Source organism: Aethalodelphis obliquidens, unplaced genomic scaffold (genome assembly GCF_003676395.1).
Source record: "Aethalodelphis obliquidens isolate GAN/ISIS:26980383/991018 unplaced genomic scaffold, ASM367639v1 scaffold16, whole genome shotgun sequence".
In the NCBI taxonomy this organism is placed as follows: Eukaryota; Metazoa; Chordata; class Mammalia; order Artiodactyla; family Delphinidae; genus Aethalodelphis; species Aethalodelphis obliquidens.
In genome coordinates this window covers 25,383,894-25,402,224 of record NW_020837960.1, presented here as the reverse complement: position 1 = coordinate 25,402,224, position 18,331 = coordinate 25,383,894, and the positions used below count along the sequence as shown (strand labels likewise).

Here is an 18,331-nt window from a genome sequence, read left to right as displayed (position 1 = left end):
GCTTGCATAGGTTAACTAATAGAAACAAATTGCAGTTCTGTTCTCAGGAAAAGAAAACTAAGTGAATATGTTGTAAAACAACATATGATGCATTTTCACAGATATCTGAGAACTGAAAATGTTATTTTTAAAACAACCTTCATCCTGAAACTTTATCACCTGACTGTGATATCTTGGAAAATACTTTCTATTTATATCTGTACTTGGTTTTATAAAATGTGGGAAGAGCTCTTTTCTTTTCTATTTATTTATTTCTTTTTAGTTTTTATTTTAATTAATTAATTTATTTATTTTTGTCTGCACCATGTGGCATGCGGGATCTTAGTTCCCTGTCCAGGGATCGAACCTGTGCCCCTTGCATTGGGAGTACAGAGTCTTAACCACTGGACCGCCAGTGAAGTCCCCGTTTCTTTTTTTTTTTTAATAGCTTTTCCTTAAATCTTTCAACTGGTTGAAAAAAGAAAGTACTTATAAAATATGTATATAGCACACTGATTTATTAGTGATCAGTAGTACCTTTCAGAGCTTTATTGGATTCCAAAATAAATAATAATAATGGTACACTCTGTACTCAGTAAAGCCCCTTTGGGGTGTTTTTTTTTTTTTTTTTTTGAGGGCATAGGGTGTAGCTTTTCACTTGTGACCCTCCATAGAGTAGGGAGACAGACCCTACTTTGGATGCCCATTTGTCACTTTGGACTCCTCTTGCATCATTTTTCATTTGAAGAAAGGGTTCTTCAGTTTGAAAAACAAAAGGAAACAGAACAAAAAACCAGAACTTCTATATTAGTACAAGGAAGAATCTGAATCAGACTGAAATTCATTAATTAAATAAATAATCCCATGCCTGCTACAATATATTTGAAGTGATGCTAGTTAGATATTGGCAAAGCATATTTTCTGCTTTTCATCAACCTTCTGTTGAGTAAGGGAATAGAGAGTTTTAATCAGGAAATTATATTATAGTTCTATAAAATTGGTGCAGATAGTGTTCAGAGGACTGTAAGAAGATTTCTCAAAGGGGGTAGTATTTGACCTAAGAGGAAGAATGGAGTAAGATTGTATTTCTACAGAAATGGGAGGAGTATTCTAGGTATTGAGATTAATATAAGCCAAGCTAACTGGGATAGGAAAGAACAAGGATATTTAGAAAATGATTGCCATCTATTTAAAGTACAATATGGAGAAGTGTAAAAGTGTTATGAGGTGATTCTAAAAAAGCATTTGGGGGGCTTCCCTGGTGGCGCAGTGGTTGAGAGTCCGCCTGCCGATGCAGGGGACGCGGGTTCGTGCCCCAGTCGGGGAAGATCCCACATGCCGCGGAGCAGCTGGGCCCGTGAGCCATGGCCGCTGAGCCTGCGCGTCCGGAGCCTGTGCTCCGCAACGGGAGGGGCCACAACAGTGAGAGGCCCGTGTACCGCAAAAAAAAAAAAAAGCATTTGGGATCAGATTGTGGAAAGGCTATAAGATCTAACTTCAGAGCTTTTACTTTGTTCTTTGCTCTGTTGAGAACCAGGAATGATTGATGATGGATAGGAGGAGGGAAGTCAAAAAGATAGACTGCTAAGGTGTTGTTATAATTGTCTGTGGATGGTGGTAGTGGGATGGAAGGGAAAGAACATATTTGAGGAAGGTTTTAAAAGAACAACGTAAAAAATGGGTCATCTTACTGGAAATGGGGAATAAAAGGGAGGAGTCACAAGTATACGGGGTCAAGTCCAGATGATGAATAGTATTACCATGAAAAGAATGAAAGGAGCTGGTAAGAAAGGATGCGCTGCTTATTTGGACGCAATTTTTTTTTAATCAAGGCAAATTAAATTTAAAGTGAAACTGTGAGAATAGATAGTTCCCTGAGCAAGATTATGTAGAAAAAAGTTAAAAAGATCAAAAGATCATGGACAGAACCTTGAAATTTTTTTTAACAGTAGAAAAATTACAGAAAGGTAAGAAAACCAGGTTATTGCAGTATTTTGAAACTTAGGATAGAAAAAGTTTCCAGCAGTAATATGTGTGATGAACAGAAAGACTGAGGACCAAAACAGGTCTTTGACTTTAGCAGTTAGTAGGTCATGGTGTTACAGAAGAAGTGTTCAAACATAAATAATAGTAACAGGTAGTAGCCATTAGTGCTTATAATGTGCCTGGGCTGATTCTCTGTGTTTTACGTGTTTTAACTTACTTCTTAACTTTATAAGGCAAGAAATATTTCTATTCCCATTTTACAGGTAAGGAACAGTGAGCTACACAGGTGTTTGAGTAACTTTCCCACTGCTGGGAAATAGCCAGCGGCATTTAAGCTGAGGAAGGCTGGCTCCAGCGCCCCCTTGCTTTAGCCACCGCACTGCAGAAAGACTCCACTCTTGTTCCCACCAGTAGTCAATGAGTGTCCAGTTCACCTAACTCTTCCTGATAGTGACTTAACCTTTTCAGTCTTTGCCTTTTTATAGGTGAATGATGGTACTATTTTTTTAAAAAAACAAAAAATTGTGAATAAAATTGAACATTTTTTCCCTATGTGTTTCTTGGCTAATTGTGTTTCTTCTTATTCTTCTGTGAGTGGCTTAGAGGAATTGTCTTATTGATTATATGAATGCTTTATAAAGTAAGGCTAGTAACACAGTTTGATTACCTTTTAAATTTGTGCTTGACATTAATAAATATTAAATTATATAATCTATTATTTGTTTCCTTTATGATTTCTTTCTGCCTTTGGTATCATATCAGATGGTTATGTTTTTTACATTTAGTCTTTAATTGGTCTGGAACTCATTTCGTTGTAAGGTGGAGATAGAGATCCATCCTTTTTTAAAATCCTGATAGCTAGTTGTATCAGCTCCATTTATTGAAAAATTGATTCCTTCCCATTTGATTTGAGATGTTCCCTCATTATAGCATAAATTCTTACATTTGGGGTCTTACTGGATTTTTGCCTTGGTTTCTTTGTCTTTTGAGGCTTTTATGATACATTTTTATCTCATTGAGAAAATTCTTTCATCCCTCCTCCCCTAAAATGTACTAGATGTTCCCAAACATTAATTAATTTTTCCAAATGAGCTATAGAATGTGTCTGTTGAATCTTGTCCTACACCAAGTTGTGTTCCTCTGAGATGTAGTGAAAAACACCATTTGTGTAATTCTGTGTTTCCATGCTTGTCTTGATTTTTTCAAATCTTTATGCTCCCTTAATATAATTTCAGAAGTTATGTACAGATTCTGTGCATTTAAAACTTTTTAAAATAAGTTTATTCATTCATTTATTTATTTATTGGCTGTGTTGGGTCTTCGTTGCTGCACGTGGGCTTTCTCTAGTTGTGGTGAGCGGGGACTACTCTTTGTTGCTGTGCGCGGGCTTCTCATTGCGGTGGCTTCTTTTGTTGTGGAGCATCGGCTCTAGGCGCGCAGGGTTCAGTAGTTGTGGCACGAGGGCTCAGTGGTTGTGGCTCACAGGCTCTAGAGCACAGGCTCAGTAGTTGTGGCGCACAGGCTTAGTTACTCTGCGGCATGTGGGATCTTCCTGGACCAGGGCTTGAACCCGTGTCCCCTGCATTGGCAGGCGGATTCTTAACCACTGTGCCATCAGAGAAGCCCCTAAAACTTTTTATTCCTAGTTATTTTGTATATTTTGGCTTGTCATTATAAATAAGATTTCTTCTACCCCTTACCCGCCTGTATTTTTTAGGTGGCTTTGGCTAATACAGAACAGCACAGTCGATTTTTAGTGTTTTATTGGTGTCACCTCACTGAACTATCAGTATTTTGTAATAGTTTTTCAGTTGATTCTCTTTGGTTTTCCAGGTTGATGCTTTTTCCTCATAGATTTTTTTATATCACTGGCTCTTGTTCTTTGGTTACTAGCTCAATTGTACGTCTTCAGGAATGCCTTTCCTGACTGCCCTGGTTAACCAAGGGTCTTGTCTTCTTGTCTTGGCCTTCTTTCTAGTCCTATTGTTCCCTGATTTTAATGTATTTGTTTGCTTATTTTTGGCCTTTGGCCTTCCCTCGCTAGACTTGAGAGCTTCATGCTCTTACTCATGGAAGAAAATAATGAATTTAATTTTGGGTATATGGTATTTTTCATTCCTATGGTACATCTAGGTAAAAATGAAACCTTGGGACTGATGAAAATATGGGAAGAGGATTCAGGCTGAAGATTTTTATTTGGGGTGGTTGGAGCTATGAGAATCAGTTAATCAGGGAAAATGGGCAGAAAAGGACAAAACATCCTCAAAGATACTAATTGTTAAGGGAATGATAAATTTAAGAGGACGCTGCAAGGAAGACAGGTATATTTGACTTGTAGCTTGACCTTAGATTTGAGTACATAATGTTTTTGTAGAAATGTAGATCTACTAAACATTTTAAGGAACATTGAATAATTGAATTTTCTTATATTTTGATATGTATTATGTCTCTAACCTGGTGTCTATTACTTGTTTTTTTGTAAAAAGAACAAATACCTACCAGAGTGAATGATTATTTTCGATAATAGACAGTGCATTACAAATAATTATTTTAAAATTACATAAGCTTGTTTTTAGAAGAAAATTTCAAAACATTGTGTTTCCTTTTTGATATATTCTGAATGTTCTAGTGAGGATTTACTGTGTGTCTGTTATGTGGCATTTTTACACCTTTCAGGAGGAGGCCTTTCTGGCTTTCATAACAGTCCCAGACACAGTAATATTTGCTAGATGGTTTGAAAGTGCTTAATGTTGCCATTTATCCTTTATTTCAATGTACGTTTTTCTACTTACTGGAGTAATAACGAACTTTAGATAGTTAGAAAACATCTATTATCATTCACATGTTTAGGCATAAACTTTACATGGAAAATACAAGAATAAAAATATAGCATTAATAAACAGCAAATGAGGTAACATTTTGACCTCATTTGAATGGACAAAGGAAAATATCATTTCAGAAAGAAGCTATATTTACTATAGCTTTCTGTTTTGCCATAATGGTTGGGCAACAGCTGTATCAAATTTTATGTGGTTTAGTTGTGGTCTATATAGAAAATATTCAGGATTATTTTTCTTAGACATTGCTAATAGAAGAGTTAAAAAAATGACAAAACTTTTTTTTTTCATTCCTTAGTGCTCTTATAAAGCAAGTAAACAAGTCAATAGATGGAACAGCAGATGATGAAGATGAGGGTGTTCCAACTGATCAAGCCATCAGGGCAGGTCTTGAACTGCTTAAGGTAAATATGCTTAAGGTGAAATTCAGTGCCTAATTAGACAATTGTTAAACATATATAGTTTGGATTTTTTAGACTTGAGATTTGCTTCTTTAGGTTTATAGAACCTGAAGTAAAATTTTCTTAATCATTTTTAGGTAATTTTGAAATTGCATGTTTATTCTAACGTGTAAGCTAAATATTCTCAGGTTTAAATTGTATAATATAACCTAGTATTAACTATATTAAGGATTATAATTTGAAGCTTTCATTAGTAAACAAAGAACTTGCTTACCCCTACCACAGGAAGAACCAAAATTTTAAAGTCTGTTTTATGTGTTATTTTGTTAGCTAAAATATACTACTACCTTTTACTGATTACAAAGATATCAGTTAATTGTTGATAAAATTGAAAATATAAACTAATAAGAAAACATTGAGAAGCCTATCATTCATAAATATATTTTGTTTCCTTTTAATCTTTAGAAAAATGTACACTTTTATATAGTTGAGATCAGACTGAAAATACAATTTCGTATCTTGACTGTTTCCCCATAATAAATTATAAGCATTTTTCTCAGTGTTTTTTGACAGTATTTATAAGTGTCAAAAAACAGATCTTATTTTAGATGTATGCTTTAAGTTAATTGCCTCTGTTTCCTCATCTATAATGGAGTTAGTAACAGTACTTCTCTCACAGGGACTAAATTAAATCATGTACTTAATGTCTTAGCAGAGTGTCTGGCTCATACTAAAAATAATAATAAACATTATTTTTTGATTAGTTCATTTTGGAGATATCATAGTGTTCCCAACTACTTTCATATTGTTGGATATTTAGATTTTTCTAATTTTATTACTACTAAGGTAAATAAGAGCTCCTGCTAATGCCTTTCTTTCTTTTTTTTTTTTTTTTTTTTTTTTTTTAAATACTAGAAGGACATTACTGGGTCAAAGAGAATGACCACTTTCAAAATTCTTGGATATATGTGTATTCAAATTCCTTTACAGAGAAATCGTACTCATACAGTATATATAATTCAGTCAACAGTGTATGAAGGTGCCTATCTCCTATCTTCACAAATTTGGAATAGTATAAAATTTTAAAAGTTTTACTAATCTGATAAGCGAAAAATAATGCTTTAATTTATATAATTATTGCTAGTGAGATCCACCTTTCATATGTTGATCATTAGTGTCTTCTCTATAGTGAATTCATTGCTTTTATCCTGTGTTCATTTTCTACTGACATCTCAATCTTTTGTTTTTTTAACTGACTTAAGTGTGCTTTTAACTTCCTTGGCTTTTTTATAGGACATATTTGATATATAAAAAAATAAAATGTATTCTGTTTAAGTTATAAAGTATAGTAATAAAATGAATACTAATAGAAAGTAAAAGGAATGCGAACTCAAATTAAATAGAATATTAATACTGTTGAAGTTCACTGAGTGGCTTTTTACCCCACATCTTCCAGGTCTGATTGTCCTGAATCTGGAGTTTATTATTCTCTTAACTATTCTGTATAGATTTTCCATTTATGTCTATATCTCTAAATAACATCACGTATTTTGCTTGTTTCTCAGTCTTATAAATATGGCATTATGCTCATACGTTTTTCTACTACTTGCTTGTTTTTACATTCTACATTTGAGTCTAATTGTTTATTTTAAGCTTAAAAGTCCTGTCATGTTCAGAGGGGTTTTTATCGTTTGTGATTTTTAAATTTGAAACAACGCAGCTAAAATTTATTTTGAAATTGTGTATTGTAGGGGAGGGTCTAATTTGATTTCCTCCAAATAACTATCCACCTTTACCAGGACTATTTATTAAAAATAAAAATTCCATCCATTCTCATTTATTTTCTGTTACCATCTTTATAATCTATTACACCCTATCTTAAGTGCATATATACGGTAAGCTCTATTTATTGCTTTATTTTTTGTTGTTGTTGCTTTTAATGTTAGTACCATGTTGATTTGATTATTGTAACCTTACAATATCGTTTATTGTCTGGTGTTTTACCCCCTTCCCTAGATTACTTTTTTCCGAAAATGTTATTAGCTTGTCTCTTCTAATGATCTTTGTTTAGAATCATAGAGATATTTTTTAAAATTCTCTTTTCTCATTTTCCTTTTCTCCTACCTTCATTCTCCACCACCCCCCTCTCCAAACATTAACCAAATCCAGATTATTCTGAGTAGAATTATGGTACATGTAATTTAATTTTGAAGGTAATTGTTTCTTTAGACTGTACAGTCTTCCTACACAAGAACATTTCTGTTATATATTTGAGTAAGTTTTAAATTTTATTTATAGTGCTCTTATTGATTTTTTAGCATAATTATTTTTGTATTTACTTGGATTTGTAGTATTTCTAATATGTAACATTTCAGATTTATAAAGGTGAAAAGGATTACAGATCATTTTTTATGATCATTTTTTAGGTACTCTCATTTACACATCCCATCTCGTTTCATTCTGCTGAAACATTTGAATCTCTCCTGGCTTGTCTGAAAATGGATGATGAAAAAGTAGCAGAAGCTGCACTCCAAATTTTCAAAAACACAGGAAGCAAAATTGAAGAGGATTTCCCACACATCAGATCGTGAGTTGAGATTTTTCTGATAAATATTCTGGAAGACAGAAAAATACTTACTGTTTCTTGATTTATGTAATAGTTGGAATCTTTTCAGTTTTGAGGAAATAATGTCTGGGTTATCTTAAGTCTAAAACATTCAGTTTAGATTCTCATTTCCTGGGAGAAAGCATTGACTGGTTTTAGAAGATTCATGAAAATGTAGGGTGAGCATGGCGTTTCTTTCTGAAGCATCAGTTTTGATTAAAGATTTTGTTTTTTGAATTGTATATATACTTTTAAAAAATTTATTTATTTTTGGCTGCGTTGGGTATTCATTGCTGCACGCGGGCTTTCCCTAGTTGTGGTGAGTGGGGGCTACTCTTCGTTGTGGCGCACGGGCTTCTCATTGCAGTGGCTTCTCTTGTTGTGGAGCACGGGCTCTAGGCACGCAGGCTTCAGTAGTTGTGGCATGTGGGCTCAGTAGTTGTGGCGCGCGGGCTTAGTTGCCCCGTGGCATGTGGGATCTTCCCGGACCAGGGCTTGAACCCTTGTCCCCTGTATTGGCAGGCAGATTCTTAACCACTGCGCCACCAGGGAAGCCCTTAAAGATTTTTTTTTTTTTTTTTTGCGGAACGCGGGCCTCTCACTGTTGTGTCCTCTCCCGCTGCGGAGTACAGGCTCCGGACACGCAGGCTCAGCAGCCATGGTTCATGGGCCTAGCCGCTCCGCGGCATGTGGGATCTTCCCGGACCGGGGCGTGAACCTGTGTCCCCTGCATCGGCAGGCCGACTCTCAACCACTGCGCCACCAGGGAAGCCCGTGCTTAAAGATTTTAATGAAAACAGTTTTACAGTAAAACAGTTCCTTGGCATATTATGGCACAGGATAAGTAATTCATGAAAATTTAAGATCCAATGGGAAATTCCAAAGGCATTTCAGCAGGATTGTCCATAGCACTCTTTACTTTCTCCTGTGATATGAGTATTGACTCGAAAATTTTCAGAAGTATTGCTTTCAGAAGTATTTGAATATAGGCCTGTTTGTTTGCAGTGCTATGGTACCATATCCATTATGGCACAGTTCCTTTCTTAATTGGAGCTTTAAACAAGTTTTAGTTTGATTTATTCAATGGAGGTTTTAGTTTTCATTCTAAACTGTCTTTCCTAGTACGCTTTATATTTTAAAGAAACATTGTTTGATATATTTGTAGGAGAACTACGAGAGCAATATATATACTTTCAGAAGTATTTGGCACAGGGAAACAGAGAAGCATGGTATAAGCATCCTAACAGCAGTGTGTTATGTGTGTGTGTTTGTGTGTTCTAGTATTTCCAAGAATTGGAAATTGTGCTCTTATCCTGGTGATCTCTAATAGTGGTTGATTATTGTTCAAGATTCTCTAATAGCTCAAATTCTCTAATAGCTCAAAAATAATAAGTCTTCATTCTTTATGAATCCCTGCTTACTTCTCTGTATGCATCTCTCCTCCCTGTTCCTGGAGAGCATAGCTGATAATTGGTCTTGATATTGCCATAGTCACTGGTGGTTGGTTTTACTTCCAGCTCGTTACTTTTGGTCTAGTTAGTTGTGGTTGGGGTACTGTGCTTCTTCATGTTGAAGAATTGCCTGCGGCTCTTTTCTTTAGAAAGAGACTTGGACAAAGCTAGCTTTTAGAGGCTCAGGTATACTTTCTGTTATTACTTTCTACTTGCATGAACTTAATTCTAGAAACTATTGATATATAGGACAAAAGCATTATTTAAGTGATAATTGAAACATAAAATAATTTTGTAACAGTATACTTTTTAGCAAGGATAAGAAACTTTATTGTTTAGAACTGGCTTCTTAATTTTTAAGGGAGCCTAGAACATAAATTTCCCTTTGGAATGGAGCTGCGACTCTCCTATCCAGATCAGAGATCAGAATTTGGAGATATATGTATACACACACACTATATGTATAAACTGTATATAACTCTACCATATACTGAATGCCCACTTATTGTATTATCTCATTTAAACCTTGTAACAATTCAGTGTGATTTGTAGGAATTATCCTAATCTTCCAAATGGGGAATCTAATGTTTACTTGAGGTAAATGGTTCTAGGTCACATAGCTAGCAAATAGCAGAGTGAAGATTTGAATATAGGCCTGTTTGTTTGCAGTGCTTATGGTACCATATCCATTATGGCACAGTTCCTTTCTTAATTGGAGCTTTAAACAAGTTTTAGTTTGATTTATTCAATGGAGGTTTTAGTTTTCATTCTAAACTGTCTTTCCTAGTACGCTTTATATTTTAAAGAAACATTGTTTGATATATTTGTAGGAGAACTATGAGAGCAAGGTTGAAAGGTGGACATTTTAGAACACACGAGGGCATTTTAAAACATACTCTGCTTTAATATGGAACTGAAGTACTTAGAGTTATTTGATATATATGCTGAGTATATTTCAGATATCTCTCATGAGGAGAATTAATTCAGCTGATATTGAATACCTACTGTGTGTACACACTGTTCTCGATGAAGTAATTCATAGTATATGTCTTCCAGGAGATAAAATATGTTTGCAGATTTTATGTTTTAAATTATTAAATTGGGTGAGTTGATGTTGAGGAAAAACGATAGAGTTAAATGAATGTTTATTAAATTATCTTCCCTTGAATTCCCTAAAATAATTTAAAAGAAAAGTGTATCTAAGTAGAAGCTACCACAAGCTGGACAGAATTGGTGCTAGATAAGCCATTTAGACTGAATTGAATGTGAAAACATTGACAGTTGATAAATGTATCCCTGAATCAGATGTTTAAGGGAATGTATAATAAGTGTTCTTTCATTAGCTCATTTAGAGGGAGGAGTTTGAGATATGGGCAGCTTTGAGAGAAATAGGGAAAATCTAATTTCAGCTGGAATAGAGCTAAAGGAGAGACTTTGTGGTCATACCATTTTTCTCTGGGCTTAACAGGAGGAGCAAAGCTTACAGGTGAGGTAAGGCTTAGAGTAGAATTGTGAAGCAAACGTCTCACCAACTTTACAGGAACAGAAAAAATTATGTGCTGACCCACTAAACTAAAATTATGGTGAATTATGGGTTCCATTATGACTCAGTAAGTCTCTCAGGAATCTGGCTCATCCCAAAGTAGGCAGATGTGCCAAAACTGAGAGTCCCCTACAGCATAAGGTGTGGTCATAGTCCAAGTGGAGCTGGTTCTCAATTGGGGGAGCTTAAGCAGACTTAGAAATTACACAGAAAAAAAGGACTTGATACCTTTAGTCCCAACGTCTTCCTCCATGCTGTTTATCCAGCTAATTAAGCAAGTGTAGTTTGAGTTGAGAGTTCTGATGTTAATCTTTTAAAACAAGTACCCAATGTTCAGTCCTCAGGGAGACAGTATCTGCATTTTTGTTTAAATGGTGGAGCCAGAGAGAATTTCTCTTATTCAAAGATGAATTAACAGAATACAAATAAATTAACAAACATGAATCCTATGGGGATAATTTAGCATTCAAAAGATAGCTGATCAGCACTTTGGAAGAATTGTATTTTTCTAGGAAAAAAGAAAATTTTAGACAGTTGTTCTAAACTGCCAAGAAAATTAAACAGCCAATGATATCTGGAAAAAAAAAGAACAAAAATAAGATAACATAAAAAGAGAAATGGCAGAACTAAGGATAAAGAAGAGCAGGAACATATTTGTATTATAGAAAGTAATTTATTATAAACAGCAAGGAGCAGAGTAAACAATATTGAAAATGTAACCAGGAAGGGTTCTGTTGAACTTGAGGAAACTGCATAGAATGTAGGTACAGTGGGCAAAGAAATGAAGGCAGTTAGAGAGAATTGCAGATAGTGAAAAGCCATGATTAGTTTCTGTGGAGAAGACAACAGAATAATGGGAAATGGAAAACATTTTAAAAAAATAATAGTAAACTTGTTTAGAATGAATGAAAACATGAATCTGGAGATTAAAAGTGCTCATGTTTTAGGAAAATATTGTGATGGAATTTACTGACTTTTCAGAGATTACAGAAGTGATTTCATAAACATCAAGGGAACAAAAAAAAGGTAGATCATGTACAATGGAAAGGTAATGAGGCTGACTTATTTCTTTTCAACCACAAAAGATTTCCAAAGTTAATGATTCAACAACTAGAGAGTTCTGATGGACGAAAAGAATGTATCTAAAGCATTTCCTAACTAGCCAAGTTGTGCTTAAATAAGGGGAAATGAAGGATATTATTTAGGATTCAAGGACTTAAGGAATGTATTAGCCCCTTAATACGGGCCTCTCACTGTTGTGGCCTCTCCCATTGCAGAGCACAGGCTCCGGACGCGCAGGCTCAGCGGCCATGGCTCACGGGCCCAGCCGCTCCGTGGCATGTGGGATCTTCCCGGACCAGGGTACGAACCCATGTCCCCTGCATTGGCAGGCGGACTCTCAACCACTGCGCCACCAGGGAAGCCCTAGCCCCTTTTTATCGTGAGGTCACTCTGTCTACCAAGTTGTGTGATTTTTTTTCCCTTTGCATTCAGTTTAGTTTATGCCCCTAAATCAAACTCTTGTTTTCTTCTTGTCTGCATCTCTCTGATTTGTCTTTTCTCATCATTTTACTTTCATTATTTAAGTTTTAGATGTGGCTATATCTATATCTTAGATATTTGAAAACCTGAATTTTTTTTTAAGGGTGATGTAAATAAATAAAATTGGGTCAAGTAGAGGGAAGAAGAAAACCTAATAGACTATAACTATAAAAGAATTAGAGAAAATTACCCTCTAATAATAATAATAAGGGCAAATAAAAGGTGTGTGTTAAAGGAGGTATTTCAAATATATATATATATATATATATATATATATATAAACCACATAGGAATTCTAATTTATTTAAGTTGTTTAGAGCATGGGAGAAAAAGAAAGCATTTAGATTACTTCTTATAAAGCCAAGGTAACTACAGGAATGCTAAAACCTGATAAAAGATATCCCTCCAAAAGAAAACTAAGACAAATATTACTAATGTTGATGCAAAAATTGTACATAAAATATTATCAAAAAGAGAGTTTACTACAATAAAACAAGAATATACTATGGCCAAATGTGATTAATTCCAGGAATACAAAAAGGGTTACTACTAAAAAGCCTAATATTCATGTTATAATTCATTGTATAAATGAGTAAAAGGGAAAGGGCACACAATAGATCATTTTGACAGCTGCTGAAAGGGCTTCTGATAAAAAAAAATCAGCTATTTATAATTAAACCCAATAAAATACGATTTAATGCCTTCATACTTCTCAAACCAGTATACACCATCATATGGTAAAACACTAGAAGCATTCCCAGTAAAATCAGGAGCAAGATGAGAAAATACACTAGCTCTGCTATGATTTAACATTGTTTTGGAAGCATTAACCAATATAATTACATAAGAAAATAAGAGGTGGAGGCGTTGGAAAGGAGGAAGCAAAGTTATCATATTCTAAGAAAAATTCAAGAGAATGAACTGCAGAACTAGTAAAATACTAAAAAATAAGATGGGCAAAATAAGTATGTAAAAATCCAAAGCTTTCTTTATATACCATTAACAATCATTTAGAAAACATTATACGAGTAGAAATCAGAAGATTTAGAAGTAAAGTGTATAAGAAATTTGCAACCCTGTAATAGTGAGGGGTATAATATTTAACAAAGAAATTAGGAAAACTTAGATTATTGAGTAAATAATTGGCAAGCTGTTTTAAAAAGAAAAATTAATGTAGACTGCTTACTTGCTTTTATATGTATTCCAGATGAGTCAAAGATTATTCATATATCTAAGATTTCAAATATATATAAAATTAATTAATAAACATATTAGTAACCAGTACATTTTTTGTAACTTCTTACTTTGTGGTGAAAGGGACACTGATGCCAAGTCACAATTGAAATATTGATGGGTTGGATTTTTAAAAATTCATTTATTGAAAAAATATTTGTAGAGCCTTCATTGTGTATAAGGTACTTGAGGATGTTAAAATGAAAAGGACAGGTTAAGTCTCTGCCCTTATATTTTAGTGAGGGAGAATACTATTTAGACAAAAGCAAAAATCATGAAATAAATTGGAAACAGAACTGGTATGCTGGGAAGCTATTTTCAATATATATGACTTTAGAAAAGGTTAATATTTGTAATGTATTAAGATTCTTAACAAAGGAATAACAGACATATCTCACAGTAGAATACTAACATAGGGAATAAATAAGAAATTTACAAACAGGAAGTCCTTCATCACATTAGGAAAGGACATTTATGCCTGCTAAGAGTGCTGGAGGAAAATACAATACCCACGTGCTGTATAACCAGTTTTAGCTAGCATGCCAGTGCTGCTCTCAGTTGGAATATAAATGGATGCAGCTTTTCTGAGTTGGTAATGTGGTAATACTTACCAACTTAAAATGTGTGTGGTGTTTAATACTGTAGTTTCACTTTGAGGTATTTATCCCAGAGATAATTAGAAAATACGTCTACATAGTGGTTATATGGTTCAGGGTCCAGTCAGAAGCAGAAACCATTCCAGGTATTTTAAACGTAAATAAATTAATTAATACAGATGTTTGAAGCTTGAAAGAGCAAAAAGTTGCTTTGGCAGCTCAGAGATTATGATTTGCCGGAAGCAGTTACCACCCTTAGGGCTGGTGGAACAACTGGGAATAAGCGGTGTTAAGGACTGCCCAATGGGTGGAAGAGCCTGTCCACATTGTGCCAACTAACTGTCAGAGTAGGGGTGGCCTGGCTCTTGCTGCAGGGCAGCACAGCTACTGCAGAGGCGGCCTTAAAGAAGCTGTGGTGTCTCTTGTTGGAAGAACCTACTAGCTCTTGTGGGAGTCTGGGAAATGTAATTTGCAGATTTACAGCTCCAGGATCTCAGAGCAGATTATAGGATATAAAGCTCAGAGACACTAGATAAAGAGCTAGCACAGGGATGTTCATTGTTTGTTGTCAAGATTTAAAAAAAAAAAAAAAAAACCATCTAAATGTTCAGTGGTAGGAGACTGGTTAGATTAATTGTGGTATAGCCAGACACTGAAGACCTGTGTGACCTTTAAAAAAAAAAGTTTCTAAATATATGTTTTGTATTCTCATTTATTTAATATGTGTATGTATGTACAGAGAAATTTTAGAAGTAGTTCTAAAATAATGTTAACACTAATTATTTCAGGGTAGTAGGATTTGGAGTTTTTTTCTTTAGTGTTTTTAATGTGTTTTTCAGTTTTGTTCGCAAGTGGGGCGGCAGGGGGGTTTCCCCTTGAATTTGAAGGGGAAAAATCAATTTAATGAGGGAATAAAGGATTTCCTTTAATAGAAACTTATTAATATAAAAAGCAGTCAGAAGGTAGTCGCTTCATTTACGTTCATTAACTTCTCAGTCTGCCTAGGGCTTTAGAATTCTTGAAATTGTTTTTTTTCCCTTCCTTATTGTTTTGGTTTATTTCTGTTTTCTGTTGAAATGAGAATGCAGAACATTGGATGAACTTAAAATTTCTTATGCTATCTTTGAAAGTCCCACCATAGTTGCTTCTTACTTGTGTGTGACTTATGAGATGATAGGTCTTCTCTGGGGACTTCAGTTACTGAAGTAACCAGAAAATAATAATTTTTCATTTCACAAGGAAGCCACAAATCACAGACTAAAAAGAGGGCATTTTGGTGAGGCTCGAATTGTTTTTTTACATAGTTTATTATTGAAGTTTTCAAACATATAAAGAAGAGGTAGAATATAATAGTGAACTCCCATGTATCCACCAACCCGTTTATATATAAATAACTAAAAGCCACTTTGTTTAATTTATAATTCTGCCCACTCCCCACATTCCCCTTATATCTGAACAAATCCCAGACTCTGTATTTTCATCTGTACATCTCAGTATCTCCAAAAGATAAGAACTCTAAAAAAATGATCACAATGCTTTTATCGTAAACACAGTTAATAATAATTTCCTAATAATAATATCCAATTAAAACATAGTAATTTTTTTTTAACAGTTTGGTTTTTTTTTGAATCGGGATCCAAGTGAGGTTTCTACATTGTTACTGCTTGATAGGTCTCTGAAGTCCCTTTTCTCCTGTAGGTTCCCCCTCCAGTTAGCTCTTCTCTTTGTGTTTGATGAAGAAACCAGGTTGTTTATCTTGAATACTTTCACATAAACTGACTTTTGATTTTTGCTAATTGTGTGCCTTTGGCACGCTTTAACGTTTTCCTGTGTTTTCTGTAAAGTGATAGTTGAATCCAGAGGCCTGATTGGATTCTGCTTCAGCTATTTTGTCGTCACAGGACCACTTTGCAGGTGGTGGTATGCTCTTCTGTCAGGAGGAATGTAATACCTGGCTGTTTCTCTTTTATGATGTTAGCAGCTGATCACATCTAGTAATCAGTAATGATACTGTGTCATTCCTTTATCACTTGTTAGCTGAATACTTTTATAAAGAGGAACTTCTCATCTATTCTTTGGCAGGATAAGTGCTTGATACTTTTTTTTTTCCTTTTTTCTTTTTTTAGCGTCAGAAGTTATTTATTCAGGCTTTTTTTCTGTACCTAATATTATTCGTTTTGCTCTAAGTCAGTTAACTTGCAGAAACAGAAACATTACTTTAAAGCACATAAAGAAAAATTAAAATGCTTTTTTTCATTTAATTTATCAGTTTATTTTAAACATCATGAATAATCTTTTTTTTATTGGAGTATAGTTGCTTTACAATGTTGTGTTAGTTTCAGATGTACAGCAAAGTGATTCAGTTATACATATATTCTTTTTTTTTAGAGTCTTTTCTCATATTGGTTATCACAGAATATTGAGTAGAATTCCCTGTGCTCTACAGTAGGTCCTTGTTGGTTATCTGTCTTATACATATGTAGTAGTGTGTATATGTTCATCCTAAGCGCCTCATTTATCCCTCCCCGCCACACTTCCCCTTTGGTAACCATAAGTTTGTTTTCCATATCTGTAAGTAGTGGGTGATTCTTTTATGTATTGAACAGAGTTCAAAATAAAGAGTGAGGAGTTTACTAGTATCCTCTGTTGTCGTCTTTTAAAAATATCATTATAAACTGATGGATTTACTCATATTTGTGTTTCAGTCAATTACAGTGATCACTCGATGCTCACATTGTCCCATCTATAGGCTATTCAGATTGACTTCTGAATCCTTTTGAATAACTCCACTAATCTTTGTAATGTCTTTGCAACCTGGTATGACAAAATGTTCCAGACCCATCTTGTACATGTCCTGCCCCAGACCTGGATTCAGCCATTTCTCTGAGGAGCCCTGGTTCGTTTTAATGGGAATAGTATTAAGAAATCAGAATGTCAGTCTTGTGTGTACTAATTGCTAATGTGTGGGTCACTTTTCTAGGACAATTCTGTGCATACAGCTTAAAAAAAAAAAAAGGTTTTTTGGAAGATAAAATGCATTGTATGTTTATATTGATTATTCCAGTTCAAATTGGGTTTTTATTGAGCCTCTTCAATTTTACATTTTTATCTTTTCCCCTATGCCGAGCTAATACAGGATGATAAAACTATGATATTACATAATAACTCATTTGAATTATCCCATAATAAATACAGAACAGTCTCAGAATAGTAGTAGCACCACCAGTGTGATTCCTAAAAACAGCTGTTTGTTTGCCTTATGTAGTTCTCTTATGTATTTAGGGTGCATCACACTAGGGATTTACAGTCAAAGTCTTGTGTTTTAAAGTTACTTGGAATGATTCTTTGTGTGGTTATGCCACCAAATGGATGCACACTTTCGTTCATTTGTTTCTTTTTATTTTTTGAGGTTACTTTAAAAAATTTTCATTTCTTAATTATATGAAATATTCACAGGTTTTAAAGACAAGCTGAAAAAGCAAGATATATTCTAAGAAGTCTAGCTTGTACTCGTCAACACTCTACCCTATTCCTTCTTACCTATAGATAAACTTAAAAGAAGTCTTTTCATGCATGTCGGTCTAGATATGTTTCAGTGCGTATGTGTATATGTATGTGTGTTCACATGACCTCTTTGATAGAAGAATGATAAAAAGTACACTATACATGCCTTTCTCCACCTTGCTTTTTTTCTCTTTACATATACTAGCAGTTATTCCACATTGAAATATTTATTTTGTGGATATATCATAGAATAAATGCATACATAATTTTACTAGATATTGTTACAGTTCCCTCTGTAGCAGTTATACCATTTCGCATTCTCTCCAGCAGTGTACGAATGTACTTGGTTCCCCATAGCCTTGTCTACAGACTATGTTGTTAATGAAATGTTTCTCCTTGTCCCTGGTTAGCTTCCTTGTTCTGCAGTCTTTGAGAGCAGCATCTACTTTCATTTGTATTCGTGTTTGCAAGGCATATCTCTTTCTTTCAGTCTTTTATTCTCTCATTCTTTTTTTTTTATTAACATTAAAATTTTATTTATTTATTTATTTTTGGCTGTGTTGGGTCTTCGTTGCTGCGCGCAGGCTTTCTCTAGTTGTGGCGAGTGGGGGCTACTCTGTTGCAGTGCGTGGGCTTCTCACTGCGGTGGCTTCT

General features: G+C 34.5%; 1 protein-coding gene across 5 annotated transcripts in view; it reads left to right on the top strand.

Annotated features, from left to right (window-relative positions):
* PDS5B (PDS5 cohesin associated factor B) overlaps window positions 1-18,331 on the top strand; it is a 197,939-nt gene that overhangs the window by 122,408 nt on the left and 57,200 nt on the right. For all 5 annotated transcript variants that reach the window (XM_027116533.1, XM_027116536.1, XM_027116535.1 and 2 more), the window contains exons 18-19: window positions 5,101-5,206; window positions 7,630-7,790. In XM_027116533.1, the coding sequence (XP_026972334.1) occupies window positions 5,101-5,206; window positions 7,630-7,790 (267 nt within the window). The remainder of the gene's footprint in view (window positions 1-5,100; window positions 5,207-7,629; window positions 7,791-18,331) is intronic.